Source organism: Pan troglodytes, chromosome 1 (assembly GCF_028858775.2).
Source record: "Pan troglodytes isolate AG18354 chromosome 1, NHGRI_mPanTro3-v2.0_pri, whole genome shotgun sequence".
NCBI classification, from domain to species: Eukaryota; Metazoa; Chordata; class Mammalia; order Primates; family Hominidae; genus Pan; species Pan troglodytes.
The window spans coordinates 75,294,761-75,322,035 of NC_072398.2; the positions used below are offsets into that span (position 1 = coordinate 75,294,761).

Consider the following 27,275-nt stretch of genomic DNA (forward strand, 5'->3'; position numbering starts at 1 on the left):
GTTCTGAGAAATATGTCTTTAGGTGATTTCATCTTTGTATAAACATCACGGAGTGTACTTACATAAATCTAGATGGTATAGCCTACCATATACCTAGGCTATATGGGATAGCCTGTTGCTCCTAGGCTACAAACTTGTACAATGTATTACTTACTGTACTGAATACTGTAGGCAACACAATGGTAAGGATTTGTGTATCTAAACATAGAAAAGGCACTGTAAAAACACAGTATTATAATCTTATGAGACCACTGTCATATATGTGGTCTGTCAATGACCAAAACGTTGTTATGAATGAAGTGCATGACTTTAAGGTGATGGCTGGGATCTGCTTTAAAATACTTCAGTGGTGATGGAGAGGAGAAGTAAGAGTGGGAGGAGACAGATAAAACAAAATTTACAAAATCTGTTAATTTTTGAAGCTGGATGGTGGGTATATGGAGGTTCATGGGTTTCTTATATTCTTTTATGTATTTGCATTTCCCAGAGTGTGAAAGATGAGAGAAAAACACTCAAGACAAAAGCTAGATTCTTTTTAAGCCTAATTTTGGAAGTGACATACCACCCCCCTTATACTTTTTAATAGAGTTTATTTTTTAGAGCAGTTTTAGGTTCACAACAAAATTCAGTGGATGTTTACAGAGATTTCCCATATACCCTTTTTCTCTACAAATGCATAGCCTCACCCATTATCAACATTCCCCACCAGAGTTCCTAGCATCGCTATTAGGCACACAGACCAGACCAACCCTGGTGCATTTTGGGAGAGGATTACACAAGGATGTGAATACCAGAATGCAGGGATCACTGGGGGCCTCTTAGAGCCTGACCACACCCTCACAGAACTTACTAGAATTAACATCAGAAAAGAAAGCTGAGAGAAAAGTACTGGGATATGAGGCCCTTATGATGATACCTGGTTCTCCTGTCTTATTTCTGGACACAGGCTTTTTTTACTTTATTCTCCTGAAAGCAGACTGCTTTGATTTCCCTGAACAGCCCATGCTGTCTCACTGCCTTCCTTCTGTATATCTTACACATGCTGCTCTGCCTGGAATGTCCTTTCCACTCTTGTCCACTTAGCAAAACTATTACTCTCTTTCAAACCCTTCTCAGGCATAACTTCTTTTCTAATCATTCTTACAGTCCACATCAGGGCAGACTATTGAATCGCTTCTGCTGGGCTATGTAAATAATTCAATTGTTGCATGTTTTATACTGAGATGCATTATGTAAAACATTACCTGCCTTATTACCTGAAGTTTGGTGGTTTTGTTTGTTTGTTTTAAAGAAAGGCAGACTGCCACATGCAGCAACTCACTTGGATGTGTCTGGAGTCTTGGAAGCTTGACTACCCTACGTTCTCTTACAAATGAACCTTGAGAGCTTGTTTGGAGGTTCTAGCAGGGGAGTGCAGCTACTTGTATACCCTTGACTGAAGACTGGCCTTCCTCTATTGGGGATGGCTGTCCTCTTCCACTGAGTGTGCACAGCTTCAAGAGGGAAGCACATGGAGTGGTGAGGGAGGAAGGGGACTCCTGCCTAGCTAGCCAGATCAGCCGAATCAACCCTGGCGATCAATAGAGTGACAGATGTCACAGTCAGATCGCCCTCATATCTGGTTGGCTTTTTTTGAGACGGTCTTGCTCTGTCAATGAGGCTGTAGTGCAGTGGTGTGATCATGCACTGGCCCAAGTAATCCTCCCACCTCAATCTCCCAAGTATCTGGGACCAGAGGCATGTGCCAACACACCCAGCTTTTATTTATATATATATATATAATTAAAATTTATATATAACATAATTTATATATAATATATAATTATATATAGTATATACATTTTATATTTTTTATATATAAATTTTATATATATATGTAGTTTTTTGTAAAGACGGTCTCTCTTATTTGCCTAAATTGGTCTTGAATTCCTGGGTTAAAGCGGTTCTCCCGCCTTGCCCTCTCAAAGTGCTGGGGGATTTTATTAATAGGTATGAGCCACCGCTCTAGGCTGATGATATGAGTCTTAAATTCCTTTTACTCTGTCAGTTTCTCCCTCTCCACTTTCTTTCCTTGCCATTCAATTTTTGGAGAAGCGAAGTTATTTGTCTTGTAAAGTTTCCCACTTTTGAACTCTGCTCATTGAATTGCTATGAAGTTAACACATTCCTCTGTTCCTTTGTATTTCCTGTAAACTGGAAGATTTAGAGCAGCAGTTCTCAAACATTTTTGCCTTGAGATCCCTTTAAAGTCTCAAAAACTTGAGGACACAAAGAGCTTCTGTTTACATGCATTACATCTAGTGATTTACCATATTAGAAATTAAAATTGAGAAATTTAAAAAAGTGCATCAAAAATAAACCTATTTATGTGCTTTTTTTTTTTTTTTTTTTGAGACTGAGTCTCACTGTCACCCAGGTTGGAGTGCAGTGGCATGATTTCGGCTCACTGCAGCCTCCGTGTCCCAGGTTCGAGGGATTCTTCTGCCTCAGCTTCCCAAGGAGCTAACAGGCGTGCACCACCACGCCCAGCTAATTTTTGTATATTTAGTAGAGACAGGGTTTTGCCATTTTGGCCAGGCTGGTCTCAAACTCCTGACCTCAAGTATATCTGCCCACCTTGGCCTCCCAAGGTGCTGGGATTACAGACATCAGCCACCGTGCCTGGCCCAGACTATCATTTTTAAAACAAATTTTTTTATTTCAAAAGCAAAAAAATTACATTTTTGTATGATTCTTCAATATGTGGCTATATTAGAAGGCAACTGAGTTCTTACCTGCTTCTGCATTCAATCTCTTGCAATGTTATTTTGGTTGAAGTATGTCAAGAAAATATGGCTTACACAAATATGAAATTGGAAGGGGGAGGAGGATTTTAATAGCTTTTCTGATAATTATGGATATTCTTCTTGATATTACATCAAAACTTGACAAGTGACTGCTGAAATCTAAAACCATATCAATAGACCTTTCATATTGTTCCCATTAGATCTGTTGGTCTATCTTCTGCTTTGGATACATCTTAACCTGTGCATTAATCATTTAGAAAAACTGATTCCATGAGTTATGCAGATCTTCCACATGTTGACACACTTCACTATACAATTAAAAAGGCATTCATCAATGTCATCAGCAATTTCATCATAAAAGTTTTTAAGTAGCTGTCAAGTTCATAGTCAACACAGCTTTCTCAAAATTGTAGTTTTTCTCTTGAATATGGTTGACAATAAGTACTGTCGGTTGTGTTCCTTGAAATGGTAGCCTCATTTTGTTCATTTGAGAGAAAATGTCTGCTCAACACCCCAGTCTGAATGACCTTAATTTGTGTGTCCATCATTCTTTCAAAAAGTAGGTAGTTCAGCTTGCATCTTAAAACAATCTCAGAAGATTTTCTTGGGATGACCACTGTATTTTGGTTTGCAGCAGTGTTTTATGTATACTTCCCATTTTGTCATAAAATATTGAAAAAGACATATGTCCACAGGTTGAGATTTAGTAAACTAATAATTTTTGTTGCTTCATCAAGGGCATGCTTAAGCAAATTTACAAAACTCCAGGCCAGGCACAGTGGCTCATGCCTGTAATCCCAGCACTTTGGGAGGCCAAGGTGGGCGTATCACTTGAGGTTAGGAGTTCCAGACAAGCCTGGCCAGCATGGCAAAACCTCGTCTCTATGAAAAATAAAAAAATTAGCCGGGGGTGCTAGTGGGCGCCTGTATTCCCAGCTACTTGGGAGGCTGAGGTTGGAGAATCGCCTGAACCCAGGAGGTGGAGGCTGCAGTGAGCAGAGATCTCACCACTGCACTCCAGCCTGGGTGACAGAGCGAGACTCTGTCTCAAAAACAAAAACATGTAAAAACAACAACAACAACAAAAAGTCCTGCAAGTCTATGGTGGTGAATACTATGTCTAGTTGTACAATTTGATTTATGCTTTGATTTATGCCTTGATTTATGCTAAGACACCAGCAGTATTACCCACCATAGCTTTTGCACCATTAGCACAAATGCTACTACAGCAAAAAAGGCAGAAAACTTAGTTTTACTAAGAAAATAGTTTCAGCCGGGCGCGGTGGCTCACGCCTGTAATCCCAGCACTTTGGGAGGCCAAGGCGGGCAGATCACGAGGTCAGGAGATCGAGACCATCCTGGCTAACACGGTGAAACCCCGTCTCTACTAAAAATAAAAAAAAAATTAGCCGGGCGTGGTGGCAGGCGCTAGTAGTCCCAGCTACTGGGGAGGCTGAGGCAGGAGAATGGCCTGAACCCGGGAGGCGGAGCTTGCAGTGAGCCGAGATCGCGCCACTGCGCTCCAGCCTAGGCGACAGAGGGAGACAATGTCTCAAAGAAAAAAAAAATAGTTTCGACTCATGGATACTTAGAAAGATATTGGGGACTTGGCTGGGTGCGGTGCAGTGGCTCACGTCTGTAATCCCAGCACTTTGGGAGGCCAAGGCAGGCGGATCACCTGAGGTCTGGAGTTTGAGACCAGCCTGACCAACATGGCGAAACCCCGTCTCTACTAAAAATACAAAAAAATTAGCTGGGCCTGGTGGCACATGCCTGTAATCCCAGCTACTCGGGAGGCTGAGGCAGGAGAATCGCTTGAATCTGGGAGGCGGAGGTTGCGGTGAGCCGAGATCGCACCATTGCACGCAAGCCTGGGCAACAAGAGCGAAACTCCGTCTCAAAAAAAAAAAAAAAAAAAAAAAAAAAAAAAGATACTGGAGACCTCAGGGGTCCACAGACCATACTTTGAGAACCACTCATACAGAGGCTTGATGAAAAAGGCTTAAAACTAAGCTTTTTGAAAGCAGGGGCTGTTCCTGTTTAGAAGTCCAAGGGTTCACTGATCTAAATTCACCCTGAAGATATGTGTCCTTTTTTCCTAGGAATTCAGGCTTAAACAGTCTTTCTAGGATAGGGGTATTAGTAGGTTACTGTTATTGGAATAATCCCAAATATTTTATGATCAGTGAATAACCATCCTTTCTTTTTTACATTTAAAATAATCTAAGTTCCTAACCTTACACAGCTAAATAATTGAAAGATCAATATTAAGGACATGTAAGACAACTTAGTTGAAGAGTTTTGTCATTTCTTGGGACCATTCTTTTCAGTCATTTCCAGCAGGGCCCTCAAAGCAATTTACAGAGCCATTTCTCACAATTGGGCAGACATACTCAGGTTTAGTGGGTCATTTTTGCCTCCTGCTGCTTCTTTCTCTCCTCTTCTGTATTTCTTTCCTTCTTGCATTTTTTCTTTGCCCATCTGTTTCCTCAGTTAACATAAAGTTTGAAAGGTTCGTCCCCTACTCCGTCACATCTTGTTCAGGAAAGACCCCTTTTACACAGTGGTCAAGAAGTATTATCTGCTGTGTGAATATCTGGAGGTAAAACATTATGGAACAAAGCTGGGAAGCAATCAAAAATAGGAATGGGGGAATGTGTATAGAGCACAAAGGATTTACAATCAGGGGCTACAGATTTAAGGTTCAGCTCCTACCATGTCATTTTAACTTTTCTAAGCTTCAGTGGACTTATTTATGAAATGAAAATGACTGCCAATCCAACCCCCATTCCAAACTTGAGTTGTGGAAAAAACTATGCACACAAATTAATAAACATTCTATTTTACAGCAACACCTTTAATACAATACATTTCAATCAATAATAAAACTGGAGTGCCTTCAGTGGAGGGGGAAAAACAAACCCCTAACAGGCTCCAGTGAAGACTGGCCAGTGCTGTTAATTCCTGGGTCTCTACTCTTGAATCAATGCCCTGTGAATTGCTCCCACTGGGGACTTCCTGACTAATGGAGAGTCTAATCCCTAGTTTTGTTCTTGCTATCAGTGATAATGCTATCATCACTCTCTTTTGCCTCAGATGTATGAAATAGTAGAGTCTTGGGAAATACATGATTTTGCCTTGAAGACTGATTGTTAATGATGTACTACAGTGAGGATCTCATAAAAGTTTTTATACTTTTTACATGTTAATACCAGACTTAATTAAAATACTTAAGGTCTTTTATTATATTTAGTTTCAGGTAAACCTATAGTGGCAGTGTGGCATAGAAAGAGGAATGGAGTGGGAATTGAGGAAGCTGATTTCTAATGTTGGTTCTATCATTAATTGACTATTTATTCTTAGGCAGACTTTGTGGTTTTCAGACTTGGATCAGTGTAATAAGTGGGTTTGGACTAGATGATTGTTAAAGAGTCCTTCCAGCTCAAAATTGTACGATTTTAAGTCCTACCTAGAAAATAAGTTTATAGGTTAGGTAATATAACATAAAAATATATAATGAAAATTCCTATTAATTCTAGCTGGTAATCCTTTTATTCCTTCAAGTTGAAAGCACTTGTAACTTTACATACAGATAAAATAAATTATATAGAAACAGAAATTCCAAATTAAATAACAAAAGTACAAGGATAAAAAGCATTAGCTAAAATTTTTTTAATGGTAAATACTACCTTTATTTAAAAAAGTTATACATGCTAGAAAAAAGCATAAATGATATATGTAAACAATTGTTTACTCAATACTTTTTTTCCTTGAAAAAGGTGCAAATGATCTTTAAATGTAAACACAAAGTTGCCAAACATTTTTGTAGTTGGGGAAAGGGAGAAGGAGGTTATTCCTTTTAAATGCAGTTAGTCTTATTCAAAGATTTTTCTTGCAAAATATATTGAAAAAAATTTGTCTATGAATACAATGAGGAAAAAAAACTTTAACCATTGAAATTATTTTTTTCCTTAAAAATTTTTAACTTTTTACCAGAAAGTGCAATTTGAGAGAAGTAGTAACAATGACCTTATAGAATGAAGATAATGATACATTGTTTGTATAAAAGAACCAAGATATTAATAAAATGCCTCAATTGATTTTACACTCTTTAATGTGTGCTATTACATTAACTGAATAATTCATTCCCTTGGAGGCTGTTATTAAAGGTAAGCCTCAGCTTAACCAGGCCTGAGCATCAAGAATAAATTGCATAACAGAATTCACTGCTGGGAGAAGACATTTCTCCCTGCTGGTCCTTGGTAGCAATAAGGAAACAGGAAGGACAGTTGCTTTAGTCAGTAACATTTTTGAGCAAAAACTGTTGCAGAGCTGCATGTGATTCTCTTGGATTCTCAAGACAGCATATGAGACTTATATATTGTTTTTATAAGAGGCACTGAGCAGAGCTCTAGATCTAGCAGAAACTCTATGAGAATATTATGAAAAAAAGACTAAATAAACAAGTTCATATAGAAAGAAACAAGACATAAAATTACACTGATGAAAACTGTAGTGTCTGAGTCCTGGTTTTTATTGATTTAGTATCCCTTCTGAATTGTACTATTTAAAATGAGATGTTGCCTTTTCTTGTTTTTTTGTTTTTTTAAGATTTTCAAGTCTTCTGGTGGTTAGTGTGAGAATAATGGCTAGCTAATACATTTTGCATACCTACCTTTATTCCTGGTAATCCTTGTTAGTGGAATCATGTGGATGGAGTGTCTAGAAATAATAGCCAAATCATATATAGCCCTTCTGCCCTTATTAAATAGTATTTTCAAACCTAAATGAATACCTTACAAACAAAGTAAGTTTTGCTGCTTGGAATTTTTTCTTCTTTTCTTTTTTTGTGGGAGGAAGGATAAGTTCAAAACGAAAACAACAAAAAACCATGATAAATTAAAACCAAAAATAAATATTCTTCTGCACAGAGTTGAAAATTATTGTGCATCTTGCAGGTGAAGTACTTTCATTGGATTGTGTTTCCACTTGTTGAGGCACCGGCAAATAATAAAATTTGTTCTAATGTTTTCTCAAGCTGTACAAAGCTCCAAGGTCAAAGCTCCCCAGAATACAGAGGAATATATACAAGACTGTCTTCTCTGTGTTCACCAAATATGGGATTCACAATGTGTCATTTTAATAACTCCTACGCCACCCCCTAGCCGACGGTAATTCATCCCGCCATATAACCTGCAAAGAAAGAAACATAATCATATTTTCTAACTGGAAAATATGTTACAATTAAGATGTTATTAACTACGACTAAGATGTTATTAACACGTTTCTATGTTTTATATTACAACTAATATTTTCAGCTTCACACTAATATTGTCTTCATTCTAAAGATTAGAAGCTGCAATTGAGCACTGTTGAGTAGCAGGACTGTTTCAGAGATTGACTGACATGCTCTCACTCATAGGAGGCTGTGTGAAGAATAAGAGAGCATCATATTCACGTTTGGCATCAGAACTTTACAACTGTATACCTCACTGACTTCTAACGGTTACACAGAATTATATATTCTACATTTTCAAAATTTTGCCCCTGGCTATATTATTGTCCCACCTATGTTTTCCCTTTGCCTAAAATTCTTCAATTATTTATTTTTATCCCTTTGTCTTATATGTACTCTGTAAGCCTCTTCAAGTCCTTTATAGAACAAAACCAGATTTGAGTAAAGTCAGCATCTAGTTTGTGACAAGATCATCTTCAAAATTAAGGACTTTCCATGGAGAAGAATACTAGACCCTTATCAGCTATGAGGTAGAGTTGGTTTTTAAGTCTTGGATATGTAACTGCAAATATTTAGTTATTAATCTTTCAACAGATGATCCTCAAGAATTTCATGACTATTACTTTGTCATCTATTACTAATTCTATTTAGTGACAGTTACTAAGAAACAAGTCCTCAGATAAGATTATAGTGATTAAGTGACAGTAAATTTGGCTGTCTTCAGAAATTATGCTTAATCAAAATTCCTAGTAAAAATAGAAAGCTGTATATGGAAGAAAATATCCTGCCAGTGAGAGGCCCAAAGCTGCCATTACCTATCCTTTACCGTATTTAGGTTTTGCTAAAATGCTACCTTTCCAATGAGGCCTTCCCTGAACACCTTTAAAAACAGATTCCCCTCCCTGTACTCCCTAGCCCCCTCCCCTGCTTTGATATTTGCCACAGCACTTCCATCTACTGGTATGGTACTGTTTGTCTCCCTCAATACAATTGGTTAGCTCCAGCAGGGCAAGGAACTTTTTTTGTTGTTTTGTTTTGTTTTGAGACGGAGTCTTGCTCTTCCACCCAGGCTAGAGTGCAGTGGTGTGATCTCGGCTCACTGCAACCTCCACCTTCTGGGTTCAAGAGATTCTCATGCCTCAGCCTCCCTAGTAGCTGGGATTACAGGCGTGCGCTTGGCAGGAATTTTTGTTGTTGTTGTTCGGTTTTGTATCCCCAGGGCTCGGAGCACTTAGTAAATCTTTTTTTTTTTTTTGAGACGGAGTCTTGCTCTGTCACCCAGGCTGCAGTGCAATGGCCCAATCTCTGCTCACTGCAACCTCTGCCCCCCAGGTTCAAGTGATTCTCCTGCCTCAGCCTCCCAAGGAGCTGGGATTACAGGTGCCCACCCCGATGCCTGGCTAGTTTTTGTATTTTTAGTAGAGACGAGGTTTCATCATGTTGGCCAGGCTGGTCTCAAACTCCTGACCTCAGGTGATCCGCCCACCTTGGTCTCCCAAAGTGCTGAGATTACAGGCATGAGCCACCGTGCCTGGCCATCAATAAATCTTTACTTAATGAACAGGACTGTAAAAATGTGATGTAGGAGCAAAACGTACACGCTGTTATTAGCCTGACTTTAGTTTTGTGACCACTGAGTCATATGGAGCTGTGAGACATATGTAGGATCCAAAGCATGTCACTTAAATCTCTGTGAGAGTTGTGGCTTTCCTAGAGATAGACTATTAGAATACAGTAAGAAAGGACTACAAGACTGCCTCTTTTAGAATAGTAACAATAAAACAGAGCTCAGCTTATCCTTCATGGTCATAAGAAAAATTTCCCAGAATGTCTGCTGCCTCAGCTCACATGTCCAGCCTGATATTTCTGGTTGATGTGCAACCTTAACCACTGAGATGGTAACCCTAAACTTGCTTAGGCAAGTAAGTCCATTTTATTGAGAAGGAAACCCCAAATTGCTTGGAAGGCAAAACTGTTTTCTTAGAAGACTAGTATTTAGAATTAAGTACAGATATGCCATACATCAAACCCATAGTATTGTTATTTTTAAAGTTTGAGAATAAACTATGTGTTTCGCATTTTAAGTTCTTGTAGTGTTTAAGAGAATTTGGCTTTTTAGGGCATCTATAAGATTACTCTTGTGATTCAAGTATAAAATATGATTGAGTAAAGATTTAGACTTAATTATTTTAAGTTTAAAGGTTTAAGAGAATTTTGCTAAGTTTGTAAAGGTTCTTGAATATTTAAAATAAATGCAAAAGTCACCTAATTTATGTGAAATTATAAAAACTACTTAACTACTTAAGAAAGCTTTATTAGACAATTGAGGATTTAAAAGCAAAGTAAAATTAAACCTAGAAATGAAGTTTAAGTTAAGCTCTCTTAAATAAGATGTAGCCTCCTCCCTAAAAGTTAAAATGGCTTTAAAAATGAAATATTATTTTTCAAATATTAATTTTTCAAAAGTAATTGCAATTTGTTTTTCCTAGGCATAGGTTTCCCACAAGAACACCAAAAAATGGCATGGACAGATTTGGAGCCAAAGACCTAGGTTCTAATTCTAACTCTGTCACTAACTCACTTAGGCAGGTCATTTTATTTCTCGGTGCTTTTGTTTCCTCAGCTGAACATGATGGGACTAGGAAGATTTTTTTTCCCTATTTTACCCATCTCTAATTATAAAACTGGACAGTTACTGAAAAGGAGAATTTTGTAATATATCAGCCACTTTAGAGCAATCAAGTCAAAATGAGCCATAAATATGTGTAACCTCAGCCCTCTTCAAAGTACTCCAATGTACTGACCATCCCAGTTCTGATGGTCATAGGCTATCTCAAGCCCATGATTTCCAAATCAGTAGTAAGGTGATTTGCTACACAGCTTAAAAGTTACCTCCATGTATTGGCATCAGGATCAAAAACTTCTATGGTCTTCAAGTATGTTGTGCCATCAAAACCTCCTACTGCCATGAGCTGTCCATTGACCACTGCCAGGCCAACCTACAAAACCAAAATACAGTAAGCTGCTGAAGAAACTAGACAATCGTAAGGAAATTATAGACTGGTTTCTAGATAAATCTATTTACAAAAGATAATTCTTTATGGCCTTACATTCTGGTTTACTGAAACACAAGGAAAATGTAACAACAAAAGTCTATCAAATTATGGGAACTATAAAATTATATATTCAATTAGAATATTCACACAGAATCCAAAACATGTATTTCTTAAATTTTAGAAAAACTGTTCACTAGGAGTGAGCAAACAACCTCCAAACTGCTCTCACTTCCTCTGGTATTTGCCTGCTCTAATCTTTCTAATTGCTAGTAAAATTCTCTTTTAAAAATACAAATCTAGGCCAGGCATGGTACCTCATGCCTGTAATCCCAGCACTTTGGGAAGGCCCAGGTGGGAGCATCACTTGAAGCCTGGAGTTCAAGACCAGCTTGGGCAACACAGTGAGACCCCTATCTCTACAAAAATAAAGTAAAACAGAAAAATATAAATCTAATCATATTGTCACTTTCCTCTAAAAACTTTCTCACTTTGGGAGGCTGAGGTCGGTGGATCGCTTGAGCCCAGGAGTTCGAGACAGGCCTGGGCAACACAGTGAGACCCTGTCTTTACAAAAAATACAAAAATTAGCTGGGTGTGGTGGGGCATACCTGTAGTCCCGGCTACTTGGAAGGCTGAGGCAGGAGGACTGCTTGAGCCTGAAAGGTCGAGGTTGCAGTGAGCTGAGATTGTGCCACTGCACTCCAGCCTGGGCAGCAGAGTGGGACCCTCTCAAAAAAATCTCCTAAAACCAAAACAACTTTCTAAGCCTCCCTACTATTTAAGGGTAAGTTTAAAGTCCTTATTATGTTACTCAGGCCCTCCAGAAATCTATCTTAGCCCACTATTTAAGCCTCACCTCTTATAGTTTCCCTTTACTCCTAACTAATGAATCCTATTGCTGCAGTAAAACTGGATTAACTGCTAGTCCCTGAAGATAACATACATTTTTCACACCTCCACACTTTTGCACATGTTCCCTGGCTGGTGTTTTCTTCTCCCCTCCCCTCCCCCACCTCCCTCCCTCCTCCCTCCTCTCTCTCTCTCTCTCCCTCTCTCCCTCTTTCCCTCTCTCTCTCTCACTCACAGGGTCTCGCTCTGTCACTCAGGCTGCAGTGCAGTGGCAGGATCACAGATCACCATAGTGAAACCCCATCTCTACTAAAAATACAAAAAAACAGCTGGGCATGGTGGCATGCACCTGTAGTCCTAGCTATTCGGGAGGCTGAGGCAGGAGAATCACTTGAGCCCGGGAGGTGGAGGTTGCAGTGAGCCAAGATCGCACACTGCACTCCAGCCTAGATGACAGAGCAAGACTCCATCTCAAAAACAAAATAAAACAAAAAAACAGTTCACTGTAACTTCCACCTCCTAGGTTCAAGTGATCCTCCCACCTCAGCTTCTTAAGTTGCTGGGATTACAGGGATGCACCACTACATCTGGCTAATTTTTAAATTTTTTGTATAGATGGGGTCTCACATGTTGCCCACGCGGGTCTCAAATTCCTGGGCTCAAGTAATCCTGTCTCTGCCTTTCAAAGTGCTGGGATTACAGGCATGAGCCACCACACCTGGCCCTGGCTATTGTTTTCTGTCTTTTAGAAAAGCTTATTCTTCCTTCATGAGCTAGCTTACATGTGACTGTCTTTGGTAGTCTTTTCACTGCCCCAACTCATTCTTACTTCCCCAAAGCAGTAAGCGCATTCTCCTATGTTCTTCTATAAAATATATAACACTACTGTAGGGTTTATTTATTATAGTTAGCTGTAAACATTTCAATTTCCTTCACTAAATTGGGAGCTACTTAAGGAGAGGAATCATGCCATACTCATTTTTGCTTTCCCAACACACAGCGAACACTTAACAGGAATGTGACTAAGATGCTGTTAGTTGTCAGTAATAAAAAGCCACAGATACGTGAAGGCTTTGACTTGCTGACACCTTCCAGTGGTGTTCCTTGATTTACGCAAACCAGAATTCACTCTCTTTTATCCTCAGATTGTGGAGTGCTTAGCTACTGCTTGCTTCTCCTTCCTGTTGTGGATGTCTCGATGAACTCCTGACATGATCAGTGGTTAATGGGTTATATTTTGCTCTCAGCAAACATCCCAAGATGGATAAATTCTATACTTCGCCCAGAAGTCTCTTGAGTCACAGGCCATCCATGGTCTAGAACATGTTCCAGGGCAGTCTGATCTGGTCTATACTGTAGATAGGATAGACTCAAACTAGTTTGTGGGGACTAGGGGTGGAGCCAGATGTATTTTTGCCTAAACATTTGTATTAGTATGCCAACTACTTAAGACTATTAGCTAGAAACATTAAGTTGCAATATATAGATCTAATATTAATTTAGATAAGGTAGTAGATAATTTGGGGAGATTGTTTCAGAAAAGCAATGGATACAGGACAAATCCTAAAAGCCAGGTGCAGTGGCTTATGTCTATAATCCCAGCACTTTGGGAGGCTGAGGGGGGTGGATCACCTGAGGTCAGGAGTTTGAGACCAGCCTGGCCAACATGGCAAAACCCCATCTCTACTAAAAATACAAAAGTTAGCTGGACATGGTGGCACGCGCCTGTACTCCCAGCTACTCGGGAGGCTGAAGCAGGAGAATTGCTTGAACCTGGGAGGTGAAAGTTGCAGTGAGCTGAGATTGCGCCACTGCACTCCAGTTTGGGTGACAGAGTGAAACTCCTTCTCAAAAAAAAAAAAAAAAAAAAAAGGAGAAATCCTAAAAAATTATTCTCTAATTAAAGATATGACAACATAAAATTTTTCAACTACATGAGATAAAAATAATCAAAAGAAATTCATTATTTTCTAGTGTCAAATTAGCAGGGCTTGATTTACCTAAAAGCATCCTGAATGACCAGTGGGTCAATGAAGAAATGAAGAAATTAAAAGTTTCTTGAAACAAATGAAAATGGAAAAACAACATACCAAAACCTATAAAGTGGTTTTGGACATAAAGTGAAAGTAAGAGGAAAGTTTATAGCAATAAGAGCCTACATCAAAAAAGTACAAAAACTTCAAATAACCTAACAATGCATCTTAAAGAACTAGAAAAGAACAAACCAAATCCAAAATGAGAAGAAACAATAAAGATCAGAGCAGAAATTAATGAAATTTAAGTGAAAAAAACACAAAAGATCAATTAAATGAAAAGTTGACTTTTGAAAGATAAACAAAATCAACAAACCTTTAGGCAGACTAAGAAAAAAGAAGGCCCAAATAAATAAAATCAGAGATGAAAAAGGAGACATTACAACTGATACCATAGACATTCAAAGGATAATTAGAGGCTATTATGAACAAATATATGCCAATACATTAGAAAATCTAGAAGAAACAGATAAATTCCTAGACACATATAACCTACCAAGATTGAACCATGAAGAAATCTAAAACTTGAACGGACCAATAGCAAGTAATAAGGCTAAGTGTGGTGGCTCATGCCTGTAATCTCAGCACTTTGGGAGGCTGAGGCGAATAGATCACTTGAGCCCAGGAGTTTGAGACCAGGATGGGCAACATGGCAAAACCCCAACTCTACCAAAAACAAAACAAAACAAAACAAAAATTAGCTGGGCATGATGGTGTGCACATGTAGTCCCAGCTAATGGGGAGACTGAGGTGGAAGGAAGGCTTGAGCCTGGGAGGTGGAGGATGCAATGAGCCGACATTGTATCATTGCACTCCAACCTTGGTGACAGAGCCAGACCCTGTCTCAAAACAAAACAAAAAAGTAATGAGATCAAAGCTGTAATAAAAAATCTCCCAGTGGAATTGAACAATGACATCACTTAGACACAGGGCGGGGAACACACACCAGGGCCTGTCGGGGGGTGGGGGGCTGAGGGAGTGATAGCGTTAGGAGAAATACCTAATGTAAATGACGAGTTGATGGGTGCAGCAAACCAACATGGCACATGTAGACCTGTGTATCAAACCTGCACGTTGTGCACATGTACCCTAGAACTTAAAGTATAATAAAAAAAAGAAAAAAAAAATCTTCCGGCAAAGAAAAGCCCAGGACCCAATGGCCTCACTGCTGAATCTTATCAAATATTTAAAGAAGAATTAATACTAATCCTATCAAACTACTCCAAACATAGAGGAAGAGGTAACACTTCCAAACTCACTTTAGGAGGCTAGTATTACCCTGATACCAAAACCAGACAAAGACACATCAAAAAAAAGAAAGCTACAGTCCAATATCCTCAATGAACAATGATGCAAAAATCTTCAACAAAATCCCAGCAAACTGAATTCAATGACACATTAGAAAGATAATTCATCATGACCAGGTAGAAATTATCCCAGGGATGCAAGAATGGTTCAACATATGCAAATCAATCAGTGTGGTACATCATATCAACAGAATGAAGGACAAAAACCAAATAATCATTTCAATTGATGCTGAAAAAGCATTTGATAAAAGTAAGCATCCCTTCATGATAAAAACCCTTAAAAAACTGGGTACAGAGGGAACATACCTCAACACAATAAAAGCCATATATGACAGACCCACAGATAGCATCATTTAGAATGGGGAAAAACTGAAAGCCTTTCCTCTAAGATCTGGAACAAGACAGGGATGCGCACTTTCACCACTGTTATTCAGTATAGTACTGGAAGTCCTAGGTAGAGCAATGGGACAAAAGAAAGAAATAAAGGGCATCCAAATTGGAAAGGAAGAAGTCAAATTATCCTTCTTTGCATACAGTATGATTTTGTATTTGGAAAAACCTAAAGACTCCACCAAAAAGCTATTAGAACAGATAAACAAATTCAGCAGAGCTGCAGGATACACAATCAAGATATAAAAATCAGTAGCATTTCTATATGCCAACAGCAAACAATCTGAAAAAGAAATCAAGAAAGTAATCCTATTTACAACAGCTATAAATAAAATACCTACGAATAAACTCAACCAAAGAAGTGAAAAATACAATGAAAACTAGAAAACATTGATGCAAGAAATTGAAGAGGACACACAAAAATGAAAAGACATTCCATGTTCATGGATTGGAAGAATCAATATTGTTAAAATGTCCATGCTATCCAAAACAATCTACAGATTCAATGCAATCCCTACCAAAATACCAATGACAGTCTTCACAGAAATAGAAAAAATAATCCTAAAATTGATATGCAACCACAAAGACCCAGAATAGCCAAAGCTATCTTGAACAACAAGACCAAAACTGGAGGAATCACATTATCTGACTTCAAATTATACTAAAGAGCTACAGTAACCAAAACGGTATGAGACTAGAATAAAAACAGACACATAGACCAATGGAACAGAATGGAGAACCCAGAAATAAACCTATACATCTACAGCGAACTGTTTTTTTGACAAAGGTGCTAGGAACGTATATTGGGGAAAGGACAATCTCTTCAATTAATAGTGCTGGGAAAACTAGGTAACTATATGCAGAATGAAACTAGACCCCATTTTTTGCCATATACAAAAATCAAATTAAAATGAATTAAAGACTTAAATCTAAGGCCTCAAACAATGAAACTGCTAAAAGAAAACACTGGGGAAACTCTCCAGGACATTGGTCTGGGCAAAGATTTTTTTCAGTAATACTCCACAAGCACAGGCAACCAAAGAAAAAATAGACAAATGGGATCACATTAAGTCAAAAAGCTTCTGCACAGCAAAGGAAACAACCAACAAAGTGAAGAGACAACCCACAGAATGGGAGAAAACTACTCTTCTGACAAGGGATTAATAACTAGAATATATAAGGGCTCAAACAACTCAATAGAAAAAAACTAATAATCCAATTAACAAGTGGGCAAAAGATCTGAATAGACCTTTCTCCAAAGAAGACATAAAAATAGCAAACAGGTATATGAAAAGGTGCTCAACATCTGATCATTAGAGAAATGGAAATGAAAATTACAATGAGATGTCATCTCACCCCAGTTAAAATGGCTTTTATCCAAAAGTCAGGCCATAACGATTGCTGATAAGGATGCAGAGAAAAGGGAACCCTCCTACACTGCTGGTGGGAATGTAAATTAGTACAACAGTTTGGAGGTTCCTCAAAAAACTAAAAATGGAAATATCATATGATCCAGCAATCTTACTGCTAGGTATATACCCCAAAGAAAGGAAACCAGTATAACGAAGAGATATCTGCACTCCCATGTTTATTGCAGCACTATTAATAGCCAAGATTTGGAAGCAACCTAAGTGTCCATAACCACTTACTCCACTACGGCGTGATGTCATGGCCACCACTGGAGACCACTGGTTGGTTCTGGGGTTGTATCTCTCAGCACTGCTCAGCTCTGTAGTGTCATCTCTACCTCCTACAGCATAGATCATGTCCTGATATACTGCACAGCCTAGGTGTTTCCTCCGGGTCCCCATAGGGGCTATAGTGTGCCATCTGTTTTCCTGAGGATTGTAACGTTCCACTGTAGGGAAAAGAAAAACCAGTAAGTGAGCATTCAACCATTTCCTCTCACCTCCAGTTTTCTTTATAGCCACTGATACTTTGTGATAACACATATTTTCAACACATGATCTGATTTTTGCTTCTGAGAAGGATTTGTATACCTCTGGACAATACTACATATACTCTCATCAGGGACTGGTTTCTTCTAGGTATGGTACAGTGGAAAGGGCACGTGTTGGGATCCAGATACTCTGGTTCTAGTTTTATCTAAATGACTAATTAGCTACATGACTCTCAGCCTCACTCTCCTTATCATTAAATGGGGAGCCTGACTACATGATCAATAAGCACCATTCAGTACTAACAATTTATCATCATAATCAGACAACTTCTGTACTCCTGTATTCCCTCCCCTATAGCACAGTGCATTTTAAGCTTCTGAAGAGAAGACAAGACGTGACGAATCTGGTGTGACTGTCACATTGACAATATCCTTAGGCAAAAATACCCATACTATCTAAATAGAAAGGAATAACAAACCAGGCCAGGTGCAGTGGCTCACGCTTATAATTCCAGCACTTTAGGAGGCTGAGGTGGGCAGATCACTGGAGCTCAGGAGTTTGAGACCAACCTGGGCAACACAGCGAAACCCCATCTCTACTAAAAATACAAAAATCAGCCAGGTGTGGTGGCATACACCTATACTCCCAGCTACTCGGGAGGCTGAGGTGGGAGGATTGCTTGAGTCCGGGAGGTAGAGGTTGCAGTGAGCCAAGATTGTGGCACTGGACTCCAGCCTGGGTGACAGAGCGAGACCCTGTCATAAAAACACAAACAAAAACAAAACCCAAATAAACGAATTTGTAGTTCTAAGTTTTTATTTATTCTTGGATTAGAGTACGTTGTGGTTTTTTTTGAGGAGAAGTTGTGATGGAGGAAAAGGAACTAATTATATAAGAAAGTAGTTTTTAAAATTCATTATAAATTTCCAGCAGCTTGGAAAGCAGGGGAAGAAATAAATATTTGGGGAACGTACTTAGAATATGACTACAGTGGGAGCTGAGGAAGAGCTGAGAGCTGCACTCTGCTGGAGGGAAAAATCAGGCATTTTCCTAGTAAATTATAGGATAACCTGGAGTTTCTACACGTTTTGTAGGAGGACTCTCCAGGAAAATGTTCTGCTTTTGGGGAACCTGATTGCCTTTGGGAGGGACTAACCTGTGTTGAGAGGAGATGTCCCGTCAGAGCCACCTACAGCATATAAGAACCCTCCTAACACAGCCACAGCCACACCTAGTCTTCTGGTACTCATAGAAGCTACCCGAGTCCACTTGTTCTCCTTCGGATCATACCTGCAGTGAGGGAAACCAGACTGTATGCTTGTTCTTATTAAGTGAAGCCTTTTTCATAAGATCTGAAATCACACTAACGATATATTGAGTACATGGACTTGCTATAGTCAAATGTGCAATGAAAATCTAACATTTTACTTAGTCATTAGAAAAACGTCTTAGAATTTATATCTGTGCCAGCTATTAAGCTATTTTCTACACTCATACTTGGAAAATGTCCCAAGGAAAGAAAACAACCTATGACCTCAGCTCACATAACACAGGCTCTTTCTCTTTTTTTTTTTTTTTTTTGAGACGGAGTCTTGGTCTGTCGCCCAGGCTGGAGTGCAAGTGGCGTGATCTCAGCTCACTGCAAGCTCCGCCTCCTGGGTTCACGCCATTCTCCTGCCTCAGCCTCCTGAGCAGCTGGGACTACAGGTGCCTGCCACCACGCCTGGCTAATTTTTTGTATTTTTAGTAGAGATGGGGTTTTGCCGTGTTAGCCAGGAGGGTCTCGATCTCCTGACCTCGTGATCTGCCGGCCTTGGCCTCCCAAAGTGCTGGGATTACAGGCGTGAGTGACCGTGCCCGGCTGGCAACACAGGCTCTTTCTTCAACGGAATTTTAGTTCATTTGGTCATTACTTTGAAATGCCTCTGATGTATTTTAAAATATGATTTTTGTAATTTGTCTTTTTTTCCTAGTCGTTGTAGTGGGGGTGATGGCTGTTACTCTCTACTACATCCTATTAGAAAGTAGAAGTCTTTTGCATAGTTCTTTGAGACAACCTTTTTATTATAAAACTCAAATACAGAAAGTGCCATCCCTAGACACTTCAATCTTAACATTACATTTTAAAAAATTTTAATTAATATTTATTTATTTAATTAATATTTATTTATTTAAAAATAGGGGTCTTGCTGTGTTAACCAGGCTAGTCTCAAACTCCTGGCCTCAAGCAATCCTCTCACCTTGGCCCCCCAAAGTGCTGGGATTACAGGTGAGCCACTGTGTCTGGCTGAGACTTAAAAAAAAAGATAAAAAAAAAAAGGCTGTGTGTGGTGGCTCATGCCTGTAATCCCAGCACTCTGGAAGGCTGAGGCTGGAGGACTGCTTGAGGCCACAAGTTCGAGTTCAAGACCAGCCTCGTCAACACAGAGAGACCTTATCTCTATTAAAAAATTGGAAAAAAAAATTAGCCAGGTATAGCGGCATTCATCTGCAGTCCCAGCTACTTGGGAGGATGAGGCAGGGATTGCTTGAGACAGTTGTGAGCTATTATTGCACCACTGCACTCCAGCCTGGGCGACAGAGTGAGACCCTGTCTCTAAAAAAATTAGATTAAATTAAAAAGTCTCTTATTGTCTACAGGTTTTCTCTCCATTCCTTTTCTTCCCTGCAATTCATCTGTTTTAGAACCCAGAGTGTATGACAATTTTCCCCATAATATGGATTTGGTTGACTGTACGTTCATAGTGCAGTCCAATCTGTTGCTCTGTCCTTTTTATGTTGGGCAAATTGGTAGTTGGATCCAGAAATTTGATCAGACCATGTTTGGTTCCTTTAACAAGACTAAAGAAGGTGGTATGTTAGCAGCTGTTTATGAATGTCTAGATACACTAATTTACTGAGTGTTGCAAAATGATAATCACTTATTTTCTTTTATTGGGATAATTTTATAAAGAAACAATCCTTTTATTTGGTTAATCAATATAATAATACGGTTTGGTTAATCAATATAATAATATTATTAACTATTTGGTTAATCAATATAATAATATGGTTCTTATAAGAAAAGCAGGATATATGTTCACTTCATTTTATTTATGTTTTGAGATAATAAATTTGTTTCATATGATCTTCCAAAGGCAACCAATTAGTCTTAAAAAGTTTATCATTAAGAACTCATATATTTAAGTGTATTTATTGGATTTCAATCTATTGCAATTATCCCTTTTAAAGCTGAAATTATGTTATCTTTGGTCAGTGGGAACATCTTCAAGTTGGCTCCTGAGTCTTTTTGACTCTTAGCGGTCTTTGACAGCTTGCTTGCTATTTGGTATGACAAAAGGGTACAGACTCATCTGCACATTTCCTGTTCTAAACCTGGAATCAGACATTTTCCAATAAGCTCTGGTTTCTTTAAGTGGGAAATAAAATTTCAAGATACAATCTGGGAGTAGAGATGTTCACTGACACTTTATTTCGAGGCTTTCTCAGTTGACAAGCTAGAATATATAGAAATTTTTTCAAAAGAGGAATTTAGTTCAAATTCATACTCAGGACTACAAGATACTTTATTTAACTTCTATTTTGCAACCTTTTCTTCTTCTACCTCCACACTCTGGTTTTCAAGGACAAAGGAGAGAGCAGAATTAGAATAATGCATACTCATTTCCTTTATTCTACATTTATACACATAACAGAATAGCAATATTATCACTCCAATATCCCTGAGAACAATTAAAATTCATTTTTGCATACCTCTTCTTTGTACTACATTTACATGGATTGAGTACATAGCTAGAGCATGCTACACTCTCTCCCTTTTATTTTTATTTTTAGAGACAGGGTCAGTCTGTCACCCAGGGTGGGGTAGAGTGGTGCAATCATAGCTCATTATAATCTTGAACTCCTGGGCTCAAGCAATCTCCTGTCTTAGCCTTCTGAGTCGCTGAGAATACAGGTGTGCACCACCATGCCTGGCTAATTAAAAAATATACATATATACATTTTTAACATATAGGGTCTTACTATGTTGCCTAGGCTGGTCTCAAACTCCTGGCCTCAAGTCGTACTTCTACCTTGGGTTCCCAAAGTGCTGAGATTATAGGTCAGAGCTACCACACCCAGCCCTCCCCCTTTTAATCTTCATTTAGTCATAGTTCTACAGTTAACTGTATGTATGTATGTATTTATTTTTAAGAGACACGGTCTTGCTCTGTCACTCAGGCTAAAGTGCAGTGGTATGATCATAGCTTACTGCAGCCTTGAACTCCTAGTCTCAAGTGATCCTCCCACCTTGGCTTACCAAAGTGCTGGGATTACAGGTGTGAACCACATGGTCTAGCCCTTCTGTCAATGTCTTTCTAGTAATTTTGTCTGAAGTTTGTTCTCCTAGAGGGCTCAAGGGAACAAGATTCCCTAATTTCTTACATGTTGTTAATAGTTGTCTGTGCCCTTTGTACTTCAAAGTCAGTTTCTCAAGGTATAAAATCCTTGGCTCACGTTTTTCTTGAATATCTAAAACATGCAATTCTATTTTCTTCTGGCATGAACTACTACTTTTAAAAAGCCAGATGATAATCTAAGTTTCTTTTCCTTACAAGTAACATGTACTTTTTTGTAGATGTCTAAGGAATTTTTTCTTTTTCTTCAAGGTACAGTCATGTTATTAGCATATGTCTTGGTGTTCTGGGTCACTATTCGAAGGATATAGCGTATTCTTTCAAAAAAGTTTCTTTTTTTAATTATAGGAAAGTAACTTTGGATTATAGTTCTTAGTATTCATTCTGTTTCCTCCCTTTGGTTTTCTTCTTTAAGGACTGCTATCACCTGTATAATAGATTTTTACCTATTTTCAATATTTGTTACTATCTCTCAAATGGTATCTCTTGTTTTTTTTTCCTCTCTCTTTTTTTTTTTTCTTTGAGAGAGAGTTTTGCTCTTGATGCCCAGGGTGGAGCTCAATGGTGCGACCTCGGCTCACTGCAACCTTCACCTCTCGGGTTCAAGTCTCCCAAGTAGCTGGGATTACAGGTGCCTGCCACCACATCCGGCTAATTTTGTATTTTTAGTAGAGATGGGGTTTCACCATGTCAGGCTGGTCTTGAACTCCTGACCTCAGATGCTCCACCCGCCTCGGCCTCCAGAAGTGCTGGGATTACAGGCATGAGCCACTGTGCCTGGCCTTCATTTCTTTTTGACCTTAAAATATTTCCTCTTTTCGCCTTCTATTTGTCTTATGGCATTATCTGTTTTGCTTATTATCCTTTAATCTTCATTCTGAAATGATTTTTCCTTTCATTTCTAATACATTTCTGAGTTCTGTGACTTCATTTCTGAATTTTTCTACTTCTGATTTATGTAGTTTCATATCTGTTATCATTTTCTTAATGTCTTTTATCACATTTTGAAACAGTTAAGGTTTTGATCTGTAGGTGTGTCTTTCTAGCGTGCTTTTATTGTCTGTAGAGATGTTATTCTGCTGCTTATTCTCTCTTCTTATATTAACTTTGTATGGAATCTAATCTCAATACTTTGCTATTTCATTTTTACATGAAATGAGTTTTCCTGAACTTTTAGACATAGGAGTGAGTGGTTTGTGACAGTTTTTCTAACTTTGTGGAGCTCCTTCTTTTTTTTAGGTAGTATTAAAAAACATAGTGCCTTGCCTTCAGAGATGATTACTTAAATTTTTTTGTATTTTTAACTTTGGGGCATATATTTATGGGGTATGTGAGATGTTTTGATATAGGCATGCAATGTGAAATAATCACATCATAAAGAATGGGGTATCCTTAAATTTTTTTTTTTTTTTTTTTGAGACAGGGTCTCACTCTATTACCCTGGCTAGAGTGCAGTAGAGCAATCATGGCTCACTGCAGCCTTGACCTCCCAGCAATCCTCTCACCTCAGCCTCCTGAGTAACTGGGACCACAGGTGTATGCCACCAAGCCTGGCTAATTTTTTTATTTTTTGGAGAGACAACGTCTCGCTATGTTGCCCAGGCTGGTTTGAAATCCTGGGCTCAAGCAATCCTCCCACCTAGGCCTCCCAAAGTGTTGGGATTATGGGTGTGAGCCACAGCGCCTAGTCCAGAGATTTATTGACTTTATTCACTGCCTTACTTTTGTCTTGGCTTTCTCTTTTCAAGGAAAACAAGGGCATCTGTTGCCCTCGTCCTGCTTAATTTTGATTCTCCTCAGTGTAGGGTCCTGACCTGGAAGATTATCCTGGCTGGTCAGTTTTGAGAGTTCCCAGGGACTAGATGGCTCTAACTCAGCTGGTTCCCAACCAGGTGTTATTTTATTCCCCTTCATCCCCCCTTTCTCATCCCCTAAGTAACATCTGGCAATGTTTAGAGACTGTTTTTGGTTGTCACAACCAGGCACATGCTTCTGGCACTTAGTTGGTAGAGGCTATGGATGCTGTTAAACATCCTACAATGCACAGGACAGTCCCCCACAACAAAGAATTGTCTGACCCAAAACGCCAGTAGTGTTGAGGTTGAGAAACCCTCTTCTAAGCCCTTTAGATCTTATTGAGGGTCTTGCACTTACACTCTATGGCAGTGGACAAAACTGTTTCTAGTTTCAGTTGCTGATAAATTTTCCCCTTGTGCTTTCTATTTACTACGTGTTAGCTAGTTTGAGGTTCTTTTGTTCTTAGATCTGTCAGATATCCAATTGCTTCTTTCTGATTTCTCCTGAAGATACTAATATCATGCAGGTCTTGTGGCTAATGGTAGTTTGTCTTTGCCCATTTGTGTTTTGGAGTTTGTGAGGATATTCTTTCCCTTAGTTTTGTGTTAAATTTTGTTCACAGGTTCTGATTTTTAAATTGTGGTAAAACACACATAACATAAAATTTACCATCTTAACCATGTTTTAACTGTTTAGTAGTGTTAAGTATATTCACATTGTTGTGTAACTCCAATCTCCAGAACTAGTACATAGGTTTTTAGCTTTGCTATCTATTACTCTATCTGTTTTTATGTGGGTATTTGGAGATATTAAAAAACTATGCCATCACTGCTGCTAACCTCCTGTACTGAGTTTTGAAAGTGAAAAAATAGATTTCTTGACAGAGAGATAAAAGGGAACTGGCATAGCTTTCAAGAGTTACCTTCTATTTTACCTCTACTTACAACAGTTAAACGTTTCAACATATACATGGTAAACTAGTAAATGCTACCTCAAAAATTTTAGAGTCATGACTCCTTTCTTTTTAAGATGTGAGGATGAAATATATGTTCTTATCAGTAATCATAGCACATGAGACTCTAAAATCTAATGACGAAAAGCTGACAGAATAAATTAAGAACAAAATCTGTTCTACCAAAATTAACTATTTGTACACCAGTATAAAGTGACTATGGCAGCCCACCTAGATTTCCCTAAGTATACTTCAATGATTAATGAGTCTATATACAAAATACTTTAAGCTTTTTATAAGATGTCCTATACAAAGTATTATTACGTAATCATTTCTCTGGGGGAAGTCTAAGTAGAGTCATTCATTAAGTACACTCCAGGTAGATTCAGGAAAAAAATCGGAAGAGATTTCACAAGTGGTATGCTTGATATATATAGAATGTAATCTGAAATACATTTCTAACATTTCAATGTTAGGTACAATCAGTGTGACAGTTGAAAAAATCAGGTTATGTGCCCCAAAGCATAGGCAACAAAAGCAAAAAAAGTAAGATTACATCAAACTAAAAGGCTTCTGCATGGCAAAGGAAACAATCAACAGAGTGAAGAGACAATCTACAGAGTGGGAGAACATATCTGCAAGCCATACATCTCATAAAAGGTTAATACTGAAAATATATAAGGAACTTAAACAATTCAACAGCAAGAAAACAAATAATCTGATTTAAAAATGGGCAAAGGACCTGAATAGATATTTCTCAAAAGAACACATACAAATGGCTCAGTATATGAGAAAATGCTCAATATCACTTATCATCAGGGAAATGCAAATTAAAATCACAATGAAATACCATGTCACACCTGTTAGAATGGCTACTATATTAAAAAAGATAGATAACAAATGTTGGCAAGAATATGGAGAAAAGGAAACCCTTGCATACCATTGATGAGAATGTAAACTAGTATAGCCATTACGGAAAACAGTATGGAGGTTCCTCGAAAAATTAAAAATAGAACTATCATGTGATCCAGTAATCCCACTACTAAGTATATATTCAATGGAAATAAGTATGTTGAAGAGATACCTGTACTCTCATATTCATTGCAGCATTATTTATAATAGACCAGATATGAAGTTAAGCTAAATGTACCTCAACAGATGAATGGATACAGAAAATGTGGCATATATGAATAGAATACTATTCAGTCTTAAAAAAGAAGGAAATCCTGACATTTTCGAAGGCATGGATAAACCTGGAGGACATTAAGTGAAACAAGCTAAACACAGAAAGACAAATATTGCATGATCTCACTTATATGAGGAATCTAAAAAAGTTGAACTCAGAAGTAGGGAGTAGAATGGTGGTTACCAGGGGCTGGCAAGGTGAGGGGCAGTGAGGAAATCTTGGTAAATGAATACAAAATTTCAGTTAGAGAGGAGGAATAAATTCAAGAGCTCTAATGTACAACATAGTAACTATAGTTAATAACAACGTATTATACACTTGAGAGTAGATTTTAAGTGTTCTCACCACAGATAAATCATAAGTATGTGAGGTAATATGTTAATTAGTTTGATTTAGCCATTCCGCAACCTATACATATTTCAAAACATCATGCCGTACACTGTGAATATATATAATTTTTGTTAATTAAAAAAAACTTTTTTTAGATCTTTCATTTTCCTAGACTTTAAGATCAACTGAAGACTTTTTGCTGAAAGCCTATGGGAAATCCACTGAATAGTGGATCCTCCAATGTCCTAAATTCAGCTCTACTTCTTTTTTTTTTTTTTTTTCCCCTTGATACAGGGTCTCACTTTGCACCCAGGCTGGAGTGCAGTGGCATGATCTCAGCTCACTGCAGCCTCAACCTCCTGGGCTCAAGTGATCCTCCCACCTCAGCCCCACAAGTAGCTGGGACTACATGCACCGCCACGCCCGGCTAATTTTTTTTTTTTTTTTTGTATTTTTTATCTCACCATGTTGCCCAGGCTGGTCTCGAACTCCTGAGCTCAAGCAATCCACCTGCCTTGGCCTTCCAAAGTGCTAGGATTACAGGTGTGAGCCACCACGCCCAACCTGTAGTTTTTCTTTTAAAGAGCTCTATGTTCTTTAAAATAAAAATACGGAAAATGACTTAAAAAAAAATCACCTCTCAACAATGTTGAGGCAAGACACACCATCCTGGCCACCCACAGCGTAGAGAAAGCCTCCAAGTACTGCTACACCAACACTTGTCCTGCAGGTGCTTGTAGGGGCCACATCACTGCTCCACTGGTTTGTTTTGGGGTCATACCTGAAAAGAACATACCAAGAGGAGAGTTTGTATTACCAAAGGAAGCTTGGCTATGTTTACATATTCTAAATCCATGGATTTATATGATATATATTATTTCCCCTAAGTATGGGCTGATTAATAATAACCAAAACATTTGAAAATCTGGTTTGTGTTTTTATTTTTTGAAATTTATGTATGAATATATTTTCTTTAAAAAAATCAGAATATTATTGATAAAGTTAAAGCCCTCCTTGAGTTCCACCTGAATTCTTGTCTCTTCCCATTTTGATTT

General features: G+C 38.4%; 1 protein-coding gene across 4 annotated transcripts in view; it reads right to left on the reverse strand.

Moving 5' to 3' along the window:
• Positions 1-7,371: 7,371 nt before the first annotated feature.
• The window catches only part of KLHL20 (kelch like family member 20), a 70,599-nt gene continuing 50,695 nt past the window's right edge, over positions 7,372-27,275 (reverse strand). For all 4 annotated transcript variants that reach the window (XM_514005.7, XM_009438479.5, XM_016932822.4 and 1 more), the window contains 5 exons: positions 26,858-27,001; positions 18,715-18,848; positions 17,307-17,515; positions 10,915-11,021; positions 7,372-7,979 (listed from right to left, as the gene is read on the reverse strand). In XM_514005.7, the coding sequence (XP_514005.2) occupies positions 7,895-7,979; positions 10,915-11,021; positions 17,307-17,515; positions 18,715-18,848; positions 26,858-27,001 (679 nt within the window). In that variant the 3' untranslated portion in view covers positions 7,372-7,894. The remainder of the gene's footprint in view (positions 7,980-10,914; positions 11,022-17,306; positions 17,516-18,714; positions 18,849-26,857; positions 27,002-27,275) is intronic.